This window comes from Parambassis ranga, chromosome 12, assembly GCF_900634625.1.
Source record: "Parambassis ranga chromosome 12, fParRan2.1, whole genome shotgun sequence".
NCBI lineage: Eukaryota > Metazoa > Chordata > Actinopteri > Ambassidae > Parambassis > Parambassis ranga.
In genome coordinates, this window is record NC_041032.1 from 16991376 (window position 1) to 17003470 (window position 12095).

At 52.7% G+C, this 12095-nt stretch overlaps 2 protein-coding genes across 3 annotated transcripts; both read left to right on the top strand.

Annotated features, from left to right (window-relative positions):
* Positions 1-646: 646 nt before the first annotated feature.
* Positions 647-7237, top strand: lmbrd2b (LMBR1 domain containing 2b). Its single transcript, XM_028418121.1, has 18 exons — positions 647-777; positions 1836-2026; positions 2109-2221; positions 2292-2390; positions 2472-2639; positions 2765-2975; positions 3055-3129; positions 3213-3326; positions 3398-3581; positions 4115-4296; positions 4368-4501; positions 4568-4673; positions 4742-4839; positions 5089-5192; positions 5276-5322; positions 5718-5832; positions 5902-6028; positions 6164-7237. Exons 2-18 carry the CDS (start codon positions 1853-1855, stop codon positions 6225-6227), a joined length of 2115 nt encoding a protein of 704 aa, XP_028273922.1. The 5' UTR covers positions 647-777; positions 1836-1852; the 3' UTR covers positions 6228-7237.
* A 625-nt stretch (positions 7238-7862) lies between these two features.
* On the top strand, positions 7863-10766 carry LOC114443892 (uncharacterized). Of its 2 annotated transcripts, XM_028418242.1 has the most exons (11): positions 7863-8175; positions 8238-8436; positions 8530-8725; positions 8825-8993; positions 9089-9182; positions 9268-9303; positions 9597-9641; positions 9775-9902; positions 10066-10201; positions 10281-10351; positions 10416-10766. In XM_028418242.1, the coding sequence occupies exons 1-11, from the start codon at positions 8161-8163 to the stop codon at positions 10644-10646; spliced, it is 1320 nt and encodes a 439-aa protein (XP_028274043.1). In that variant the 5' UTR covers positions 7863-8160; the 3' UTR covers positions 10647-10766. The 2 variants fall into 2 exon arrangements, with proteins under 2 accessions (XP_028274043.1, XP_028274044.1); XM_028418243.1 differs by lacking the exon at positions 8238-8436.
* Positions 10767-12095: the final 1329 nt, after the last annotated feature.

Sequence of the window (12095 nt, forward strand, 5' to 3'; positions counted from 1 at the left end):
AAAGTTTTAGTAGAACAGCTGATCAATACTGGCCTGTTCAGCCCGGATCGACCTGCGGTTAATGTTTCACCTTCATCACAGCCCGGGCTGCTCTCAGTGCTGCGTTCAGGGACAAAGTCCTGAACAAATATTTACTGAGCCGAAACTGGAACTCACGCAATGACCTGCGATCAATGTCCGGATCACCGTGCAGCTGCTGATCACATCCCCTGAAGAAGCAGCCTCACACACTCTTCACACACTCTTCACACACTCTTCACACACTCCCCTCCTCTGGTCCTCTCTGCAGGCTGCCCGTGGCACAGGCCCCGCCTGCACCCTGCAGAGGAGGCAGCCTCCTACCCCCAGCTCATGGGTTTATATTAACCGTCATGGAACCTGGACCCTGCTGTTACCCTGCAGGGATGGAAGGAGGATCCGATGACTGCGTGACCTCCATCAACACCTGGTGCCTAAACAACTCGGTATCATTGAAATATGAAGTGCTTGAAAACATGAGTACATGTGTTTATGTCTTTGTCCGATTAAAATAAAGTTAAAGGTAAAAAAAAAGGAAAGGCGTGACTGCGCCTGCGCGCCGCCGTTGCCTGGCTGTCAGTGACGTCACCCTCCTGGCAGTGGATCCATGGTGATGAGAGGCTGATGCTGCTAACGGGCTGAAGCAGCGAACAAAGCCCGGATTGTTCACGGTGAACGCGGCGGATCGTCGTCCCAGCACCCGGGACACCGAACACCCGAGCGGCTCCGGCGGAGACACGAACGGAGAGACGGACCCCGGTGAGAAGCGACACGTCAGCGCCGAGCTGCTAACGGCAGCTAGCCGCTGTGCTAACGTAGCTTAGCTGGAGTTCCTGGTTCTGTGGGCGGAGAGCAAGCAGCTGGTTGTGTGTGTGTGTGTGTGTGTGTGTGTGTGTGTGTGTCAGTGAGACAGCTGTCAGGTAGCATGTCGATGACAGCCAATCATTGGTCTGTGTTTCCTGTAGCCATGAAGGTGATCCCGTGTTTACGTCAGGACTTCCTGTTTGTGGGCAGGTGTAGTAAAACCTTAAAGCCGCAGTTAAAAGCAGGGGAGGAGGACCCGTCTCCATCAGACCTCCACCCAGAGCTGCACCTGTGTGAACAACCAGGAAGTGTAAACATGTAGGTCCACGTGACGTCCCGAGGGGACCGGATCACATGATCACAGGCAGTATTGATCAGACACAGATCTCATTCTGCATCCTGATTGGCTGCGTGCTGACGGTGATGTCATGGATCAGGTGTTGGTGGTTGGCTTCGGCCTCTCTTCGGCTCTTCCTCTTTCCTTTACGCTGATTGGCTGTCATCTTGGTGGTGCGTTCAGGTGTAGCTGTTCAGTGCGGTGATGACGTTTAAACAGTCCATGAAGGAAGAATCCACCTTTCTGACAGGAGACGCTTCTGTTTGGAGGCCTCGCCTCCTCCTGACGCTGCTACATCACCTCCACCTGTGTGTGTGTGTAAGATAAGGCAAGACTTTATGGATCCCACAGAACCGAGTCAGTACAGCAGCAGAACAAATAAAAACTAGAACAGAATTAAACAATCAAATAGAATGAAGTTAGGAGTAAGAATAATCATGGTGGTCCCCCGTCCCCCATGATGAGACAAAAGGTCCCACCGTCTGTCCTCATCGATGTCATGTCCACATTCTGACCACAAGGTACCGATCAATGAGCTGTTCATCTGAACTGTGTGACATCACACCAGATCAACCAGCAGGAAGCCATGATGGACGGTCATGTGACCAACATTCAGAGTCTGTCTGACCATCATGATCAGCTGTCAGTCATTGATCTTAGTCATGTGACTCCTCAGGTTCCTCGTGCAGCAGGATGAGCGGGGCGGCCCTGGGCATCGAGATCGTGGTGGTGTTTTTCCTGGCGCTGTTCCTGCTGCACCGGTATGGAGACTTCAAGAAGCAGCAGCGCATGGTGCTGTTCGGCACGCTGCTGGCCTGGTACCTGTGCTTCCTCATCGTCTTCATCCTACCTCTGGACGTCAGCACGGTCAGTACCTAACCCACACCATGTTCCAGCTGTGAAGGTCAGACCTGCAGCCCGCTCACATCACTCAACCCTGTTCTTCCAGACCATCTACAAGCAGTGCAAGATCGACCACGACGACCACGCCTCTGCTCCCACCGTCAGCCCGCCACCGTCCAATCACAACACGACAAACATGTCTGTCACACCCACAAAAAGGTCTGTGCCCAGTCCACTCCCTGCACTGTTCTGTGACCGCTGACTGACCTGACTGTGTGTCCCGCTGCAGCTCGTCCACGCCCTGCTACAAGCCGTGGAGCTACATCCCTGATGGCATCATGCCCGTGTTCTGGAGGGTGGTGTACTGGACGTCTCAGTGCCTCACGTGGTCAGTGTGAGCTCGGCTGTGTGTGTGTGTGTGTGTGTGTGTGTGTGTGCAGTAACATTAACTGCGGCCTTGTGTTGTCAGGCTGCTGCTGCCCTTCATGCAGTCGTACGCTCGCTCTGGAGGCTTCTCCATCACGGGGAAAATAAAGACGGCTCTGATAGAGAACGCCATTTACTATGGAACCTACCTGCTGATCTTCGGCTCCCTGCTCATCTACGTGGCTGTTCATCCCGAGTGGCACCTGTCCTGGTGAGAGACACACATTATACAGTCTGTGATACGTAAAGAAAGACAACAGGAGAGTCCGGCAGAGACCGCAGACCTGCTGACAGTGTGCTGTGAGCTCCTCCTCAGGGTTTCCCCTCCTGTCTCAGGTACGAGCTGCAGACCATCGGGATCACGGCCGCCAACACCTGGGGTCTGTTCCTGCTGGTGCTGCTGCTGGGCTACGGCCTGGTGGAGATCCCGCGCTCCTACTGGAACGCCTCGCGGCACGGACACCTGCTCATCAAGACCTACTTCAAGGCGTCCAAGCTGATGACGGAGAAGGCCGACGCGGAGGAGAACCTGGAGGACGTCATGGAGGTGAGGGGTGGTGGAGGCGGCTGGGTTCCTGCTGTAACGTTAACTTCCTGTTCTCAGTGTGACGTCTGCTCTGCTGCAGGAGGTGAGGAAGGTCAGCGAGTCCATCAAGTACAACCACCCGCTGAGGAAGTACATCGACACCATTCTCAGAAAGGTCAGTGTGATGTCAGCGTGATGTCAGCGTGATGTCAGCGTGTGATTGGTCAGGCAGGTGATGATGATGACTGTGTCTGTCAGTGCCCGCTGGAGTACCAGGAGAAGATGGGCCGCAACATGGACGACTACGAGGACTTTGACGACAAGCAGAACACGTACCCGAGCGAGAAGAGCCTGGTGAAGCTTCACAAACAGGTCAGAGGTCACGGTGAGAAACCAGCAGCCCCGGGCTGGAGGTGCAGAGATCATTACACGTGTGTGTGCAGGTGATCTACGCTGTGCAGAGACACAACAGGACCCGGGTTCAGTGGCAGATCCTCCTGCAGCAGGCCATCCACCTGGAGGACGTCGCCAAGAACGAGACCAGTTCAACGCACCAGTTCGTCCACAGCTTCCCGTCCTCCGAGCCGACCGGCTGGTTCAGCAGATACATCTACACCCCGACCGCAGGTGGGTGTCAGGACGCAGCGCTTCATTCACCCACAGGGAGGCACTAACTCCTGTGTCTGTCTGTGTGTGTGTGTCTGTGTATCTCTGTGTGTCTGTGTGTGTCTGTGTGTCTGTGTGTGTCTCTGTGTGTCTCTGTGTGTGTGTGTCTGTCTCTCTGTGTGTGTCTGTGTGTGTGTGTCTGTGTGTGTCTCTGTGTCTGTGTGTGTGTCTGTGTGTGTCTGTGTGTGTGTCTGTGTGTGTGTCTGTCTCTGTGTGTGTCTGTCTCTGTGTGTGTCTGTGTGTGTGTGTCTGTGTGTCTCTGTCTGTGTGTCTCTGTGTGTGTCTGTGTGTCTGTCTCTGTGTGTGTCTGTGTGTGTCTGTGTGTGTGTCTGTGTGTGTGTCTGTCTCTGTGTGTGTCTGTGTGTCTGTCTCTGTGTGTGTCTGTGTGTGTCTGTGTGTGTCTCTGTGTCTGTGTGTGTCTGTGTGTGTTTCTGTGTGTGTGTCTGTATGTGTGTGTGTCTCTGTGTGTCTCTGTGTGTGTCTCTGTCTCACAGAGTGGTACTGGGAGTGCCTCCTGAAGCGCTGGTTCTACCGGCTGCTGTCGGTGCTGCTGACCCTGTTCAGCGTGGCCGTGGTCTGGTCCGAGTGCACCTTCTTCAGCACGCAGCCCGTCCTGTCTCTGTTCGCCGTCTTCATCCAGCTGGCGGAGCGAGACTACAACTACCTGTACATCGAGGTGAGGTGGCGCTCGGACAACACGCCTCACACCTCTGTGAGTTTGTTTGTAAGGCCTCCTCTCTCCACCAGATGGCGTGCTTCATCACCATCTTCTTCCTGTGCACCTGCGTCTACTCCACCGTGTTCCGTATCCGCGTCTTCAACTACTACTACCTGGCCTCGCACCACCAGACGGACGCTTACAGCCTGCAGTTCAGCGGCATGTGAGTCAGCAGCAGGAAGCGCCTCGCTGTGGACTTCCTGTTTTCACCCTGACCTCTCTCCTGCAGGCTCTTCTGCCGCCTGACTCCTCCTCTGTGTCTGAACTTCCTGGGTTTGATCCACATGGACTCGGCCATCTCGCACAAGGACAAGCAGCAGACGGCGTACACCTCTGTAAATAAGAACACGCCGCCCTGAGACGGGCGTGTCCTGCAGCCGCTCACCTGCACTCTCTGTTTCAGATCATGGGATCCATGCGCGTTCTCTCCTTCATCGCCAACGGGTTCTACATCTACTACCCCATGCTGATAGTCATCCTCTGCATCGCCACCTACTTCAGGTGAGCTTTGTCATGTGACTGCTGCTCACAGTGACTCCATCATGGCGTCCTGCTGGTGGCTGAGGAGGGCAGGACTTTAGTTCTTACTGAGTCTGGTTGGAGTGGACTCTCTGTTTCTGGAGGGTTCTAACAGAAGCTCCTGGTGGTTCTAACTTTAGGAGACGGGATGTGTTTTAGTTTCCACGTCCTGTCCGGTTCTCTTTAATGAACATGTTATTTCAGTGGTCTCTCTCTCTGCTGTCTCCTCAGCCTGGGGACTCGCTGCCTGAATCTTCTGGGCTTCCAGCAGTTTATGGACGACAGTGAGATGACCTCTGACCTGATCGACGAGGGGAAGGAGCTGATCCGCCGCGGTGAGGCCTTCACAGCACACGCCGTGCAGGAAGGAAAGAGTTAAAGTGTGCGGCTCTGACAGAGAGTGTGTGTTCATTCACAGAGAAAAGGAAGCGGCAGCGGATCGAAGACGGCGAGAACAGACGCAGAGTGAGTCGCCCTCATGTTAACGGTTCAGGGTGTAAGACAGAGAAAGTTAAAGGAGCCGTCCACCAACAGAGAAACAGGTGGATGTGAATGCTAACCCGAGGCGCCATCATGGAGGCCCTGACAGCACGCTGTGGTCCTCTGACCTCTGACCGATCAGATCAGTGAATAATCATCAAAGAGAAAGCTGCAGACACAGTTAGCACCTGTGTTAGCAGAGCAGTAGATGACTAACGTGCATCATAAACGTTCTTCCATAGTATGATGGAAGCCTTGATGCTGATTGGTCAGACGCGGTCACACAGTCTGCGGGCTGGATGTGTGTTTGTCATGAATCTAGTAATAATAATAATAATAGAAACACCTGTGAGGTCCTCTGATGATGTGACGCTCTGCAGGAGTGGAAGGAGCGCTACGGAAACCCCAGAGAGGACTACGCTGCGAGGAACAGGAGCAGCCACGAGCTGAAGGAGACCAGTTACTCTGACTCCGTGAGCTCCAGCAGCAGCAGGCGTGAGTCGGGCCGCTCTCTCAGGTCTCATGGTCACTCTTCAGGTCTGCCACTCACTCCTGCTTCCACAGAGGCCAAGTACTCACGCACCGGGGGCCGAGCGGAGAGGGACTGCGTCGAGCTGCTGCAGGACGCCGAGCCGCTGGACTTCAACGCTGACACCCTGCCTGACGAGCCTCTGGAAGCAGAAGCTGGCAGGTAAACAGGAAGTGTCCCTCTCTCTCTCTCTCTCTCTCTCTCTCACACACACACCTGTCCTGAATGCAGCAGGCAGACACACACAGGTGAACTCTGTCCAGATTTAAGCCTCACCCGTCTCGTCTGTGTCTTCAGGCACACTGGAGGACGCTACCTGTCCATGTCGTCGTCTCGCAGCCGGATATTTGACGACGTGTAGCTGGAACTGAAGGAGACCGTAAGCTGGAGCGTCACTGTCCTCACATCCACCTGCAGAGAGAGAACGTACACATGACCTCCACCTCCCAGCATGCATTGTAAATAAAGAGCAGGGCAGCAGTGATGATGATGATGAAGGACCGTCACTGCTGTTACATAAAACGGCAGCAGCCGTCTGAGCTGCGTGTCATGACGGCAGGAGGCACGCGGCGACCGTCTGAGCATGCTCAGTGCAGCTGCATCACTTGAAGCCCTCAGCTGTATAATTTATTCATGTCCTATTTGTCTCTTTAACTGTGATGTGCTGATCAATAATACCTGATGGTGATGAAATCTTCTGTGCTCGGTGTAGTTCAGCTGTAGTCATGTGATCACTGTAGTTCTGTGTCAGCAGTTTATCGGGCTGTTGCCAGGATGTGAAAATGGCCGACGTTCCTCCTCACCCGGCCTGTGTCTTCACCTGGGTCAGTCTCAGCGCTGTCAGCTGCCATTTGGGTTCAGGGTGTCCTTAAGTCTGCGTGAGGTTCTGTTAGCTGGTTGTTAGAGTGGATCCCTGAGGAAGCCCGAGGACGTGCAGGAACTGATGGACTGAGTGAGGGCCGGCGGTGGCGCGTGGTCTGAACAGCCCTGTCTGACCGAGCCTCTGTGTTCTGTTAACAAAGGAGAACAAGGAATCCTTCAAGATGGAGAAGACACAGCACAGGAAGTGAAAGGCTTCCGGTTGCTGCCATCTAGTGGCCACAGGAACTGGTAGAAAACAACACAATGAAGACACAGGACGGGTCTGATGTGGACGTGTTAGCATTAGCGTTTAGCTTTGAATAAAGAGTTCCTGCTGGCAGGTTCAGCCCCCCTGTACATATGTATGATACGAGTCACAGACATGTGCCTGTATTTATTCCTGCTCCTGTCTCTGCTGTTCATGGTTCTGCTGTATCAGAATCCAGTGATGTGACCCTGTTTGCTCTGCTGCCAGTGGTGTCAATAAAGGTTTTCAAAGTGTCCCTCTGAGGTGGTGTGAGATGGTCCCCCCTTCTTTCTTCATCACTACACACAGCTTCTCATGGTGGTCGTCTGCTCTTTGTGTTACTTCAGCAGCAGCATGCACTGACACACAGGTCCACACGGTGTCCCAGGACACTGAGGAATGTGACTCGGGGGACAGAGGACAGGGGACAGATGTGCATGTTGGGGACTACGGACTGAAGGCGGAGCTGCTGCTGGACACGTGAGACAAGATCCTGTCCACACAGTGGGCTCTGGGTCTACAGACGGATCTGAAAGGAGTTCTCAGTGTGTTTGCTGACATGAAGGGTGTCCACACTGAGCTCTGTCCACACTGAGCTCCTGTCCACACTGAGCTCCTGTCCCCACTGAGCTCCTGTTCACACTGAGCTCCTGTCCCCACTGAGCTCCTGTCCCCACTGAGCTCCTGTTCACACTGAGCTCCTGTCCCCACTGAGCTCCTGTCCCCAGGCTCTGTCTTCACTCCGTCCTCACTGGTTAACAGTCTGATAGACGGAGCTGCAGTCTGACCTCTGCACATCGTGGCAGAACAATGACAGGTGTGGCTCTAATCGCTGCGTAAACACTGATGTGTTACATAAGGCTTTTAAAGGCGGGCGGCCTTCATCGTGTGAGGGAGAGGAGGTTTGGACGAGGATCTGTCGGCTCGGTTCTGATGACCTCCTGCCTCCTGCGCTCCGTGTGGTCATCAGCTTCTCCTCAGGGGTTTGTCTCCAAAAGGACAGACGTGCCACAGTCCGACTTTTGACAAAGTTCTTCAAAATTTCACCAGAAGGGAGGCGCTCTGAGGCCACGCCCCCAGCTGCCACGCCCCCTCCCTTACATATTTACCTGAACTTCCTCTGTGAGCTGAACCTCCTGCAGAGGACGGACTGAAGCTCAGACTCAGCACAGAGACAGCAGCCAGCATGAACAAGGACAAGGTAAGACACCCGTCTGTCACACAGCACAGCACAGCACCGTGTCTGACACTCTGTGTCCACAGAACATGTTTTCAGCTGCGACCAAAGCAGTGGTCCGATCACTGGGCGCTCGCGACCTGATCAATAACAGCAGCGTGAGCGATCAGTGGCAGCTGCTCACTCTGGTCAGAGTCACAGAGAGCCCGTTCCCGCTCAGCCGCACCAAGTACATGAAGCTGGACTGCACTCTGACCGACCTGATAGACTCAGACTTCAGCCCACTACGTATCACACTCACACACCCGGGGTCCAGGTCCATCAGAGGGTCTTGTTTCTGAGGAAAGTCCTCCATAAACCTGGTGGCTGTCTCTCCAGAGCTCGAGGACAGGGTGTTGGTGGAGGGTTTCAGCATGTCCAGGCAGAGCGGCGGGTGTGGCAGAGCAGGAGGAGGCGTGGATGAAGCCAGACTCCACCTGAGAGCTGGCCTGGACTCTGTGGACTCCATGTCTGCGGTGTCTCTGATGAGCCAGGAAGTGGATGTGATAACTCTGAGTGAGCAGCTGAATGACCTGTGGGTCTCCGTTCCTCTGCTGTTTCAGGACTGAACACACTCTGCTGTCATTACAGTCTGTGTGTGTCTGTGTGTGTCTGTCTGTGTGTGTGTGTCCAGGAAGGTCAGGCCAAACAAAGTGAAGAGGATTACACTGAATGAGCGTCAGCACCTGGCCTTTGTGAGGCAGAGAGTCTACAACTTGGCCCCCGTATCCTTCACCAGCAAGGCGGAAAAAGACGTGTCCATGTGCGGACGCTTCATAGAGTATGTGTGTCTTCAGGGGAAGGTGAGTGTGTGTGTCCTGAAACAAAGTGTGTGTGACAGACAAACATTCTGATTGTGTGTGTGTGTGTGTGTGTGTGTGTGTGTGTGTGTTCTCAGGCACAGACGAAGCACCTGACAGGCTATAAATTACCTGAGAACAGCACCATTGCTTATGGCCTCAAAATGATACACATTGAAGACGGAGTGCTGGGTGAGTGTGTAGTGTGTAGTGTGTAGTGTGCAGATGTTGTGTGTTGATAAGTGTGTGACAGCTTCCTGTGTGTGGCTCTTCTCAGACATCCCCATCGATCACACGAGGAGTCTCACTGAGGGTACGTTCAGTCTTTGTGTGTCTGTCCTCTCACTGGGCCTCATTCACAATCGGTGCATACACAAAAACCTGTGCGTACAATCGTGTGACGCACAAATCCGCGCTCGTCTCCGTGTGGGCGGGGCCTGTAACCGCTTCATCTATGAATGAACTCTCAGTGTAGAATGATCCACACACATATTAGTGAATGAGGCCCATTTCATGTTAAACCCTGCTGCTACATTACCCATAATGCACCTGTAGCCGTGACAGTGTGGTTGTGTGTCAGCAGCTCGTCTCTTTGTGTCTCTGTAGAAATCAGCCTGACCAGTCGCCAAATCCTGCAGTGGTGTGTCAAAGGTATCCAAACTCAGACTGCACTCATGTCTCACACACTGCTGCTCCTCACTGTGTGTCGCACACACTCACAGACACACAGACACACACTCACAGACACACACCCCTTGTGTTGTTGTGTGTGTCTCTTCTGCAGATATAACAGACAAAGAGGTTCTGCTGCAGCCTCTGGCAGGTCTTCCTGAGTCCACTCGCGGTGAGCTGCTGAGGACACTGAGACAGCTGCTGGAGGACGGAGACGCTCTGTCCCAGCTGGAGGACACGGTAACACAATGTTCACAACACTCCACACTTAAAGGTGTGGACACAGTGTCCTCTGCTCAGTGTGTTTCTGATGTGATGCAGACAGAGAGCTATGCTGCAGCCACCAGGGGGCGTGGTGTCCCTGTTTGTCCAGTCTCTGAGTGTCTCTCTTGTCTCTGAGCAGATGGATCAGTGCAGTGATGGAGCGTCAGAGCGTCCACAGTCTCAGCTGGCGGCCTCCTTCATGGACCTCCTCGATGTGTCCCAGGCCTCCTCAGCTCTGAGGGACGCCGCCCACCTTCTGGTCAACATCATGAAAGGTAAGGGTCACCTGTCAGAGACATGTGGGGCAGAGACAGACGGGTCATCTGATGTTTGGACCTTCTTGTCTTGGTGCAGCGTTACCGGACGGTCTTCCTGCTCTTCTGTCCTCCTGCAGTCTGGACACACTGGAAGTCTTCAAACACATGGTTGGTGCTCACTTGTCCTCAGATCCTGACTCGCTGTCAGGGAGCTAACTCTGTCTGTCTCCAGGTGGACAGCCTGAAAAAGGATGGACAGGCCCAGCTCCCTCGGGCACTGCCCCGTCCCCTGCAGGAGGACGGCGAGCTGCGGCGGGCGGCTTACTTCCTGTGTCTCACCGATCATCTGGCAGACATGCGGGACGACTGGGAGTTTGCGGAGCTGCGTCCAGGAGACCTGCTGGAGGTTCTGTGTCTCGCTGTGCTGGGACTCAGCCTGCTGCAGACCCATTGTGAAGCCTGATTAACAGCTGTCCACACCATGTCCACACACAGCAGCATGTCCACACACAGCAGCATGTCCACACACAGCAGCATGTCCACACACAGCAGCATGTCCACACACAGCAGCATGTCCACACACAGCAGCATGTCCACACCATGTCCACACACACACAGCAGCATGTCCACACCATGTCCACACACAGCAGCATGTCCACACACAGCAGCATGTCCACACACAGCAGCATGTCCACACACAGCAGCATGTCCACACACAGCAGCATGTCTGTATTTCTGCCTCTGACCTTTGATCAGGTGATTGTATGGATTGTAAATCACTGACTGATAATAAAAGTTTGAGTTTATACAGACACACGCAGTGTGCACTGTAACGATGTTTACATTGTGTTTACTGACCACATTCAGCAGCTCTCACACAACCCACGGTGGTTTCTCTTTCACCAAAAAGAGGTTTGAGTTTCACACTCATCAAAGCAAGAAGAACATGTTAAACCCATGAAATCAGTTTGTATGTCTGTGTGTTTCCTTCCACTTTCTTTTCTTTAAATCCAGCCCCGCTGCATGTAGTTCCATGTAGAGACTACATTCTTTGAAATTCTGTTTTAGTCTTAAAGGTCAAAGTTGTTCAGATAAGTCTTTGAATAGTTTGCAGAGCTGAAGAGTTGCATGATTCACAGATGGCATCTTTTCAAACCACAAACAGACAGGAAGTAACACAGACAGGAAGTAACACAGAGAGGAAGTAACACAGACAGGGAATAACACAGAGAGGAAGTAACACAGAGAGGGAATAACAGGACAGAAAGAGGTTTTAGAAGTTTTACACTCATCATAGCTAAAGCTGGGATTACAACATGTAATGGGTACCGTAGCAACGGCACCGGGCTGCCAGATAAATCAATAAATTTCAGTCCGTCTCAAAATAAAATACATTTCCAACAATGTCTTCTCTTACTCCTTACACTCAAAATATATGGACTATTGTAATATTAAGCTATTCAAAATGTTTTTACAAACTTCTACTAACAGTCTTTAGTATAAACTGTCCTTCGATGAGAATAACTCATTCACTGTAATCACCATACTGCAAAGACCAATCAAACCAAGGTTAACAATTCTTTACTTAACTCTGTCTTACTCATATTCAACCATAAACATTTTATTCACAACTCATTTGGCAAAAAACAACTCATACCCAAGTGGGAGCCAACTTATCCGGAGCTAACTCGCACATCCCACCGTGTCTGTGCGCACTCGAGTGTGAGTCTCTGCACGCTGAGGGATATGTGTGGTCCAAGCTAACGAGGTATCTCAGCCTGCTCGTCACGGAGCACAACTAATTTAAACCATGTTTCTAGAGAGCTATTTGGCCAACATAACTCACATCTTAAACACATTTTCACATCGTGTTATCCTTATTTTGTGTCATTTTACACATCACTAACCTGAA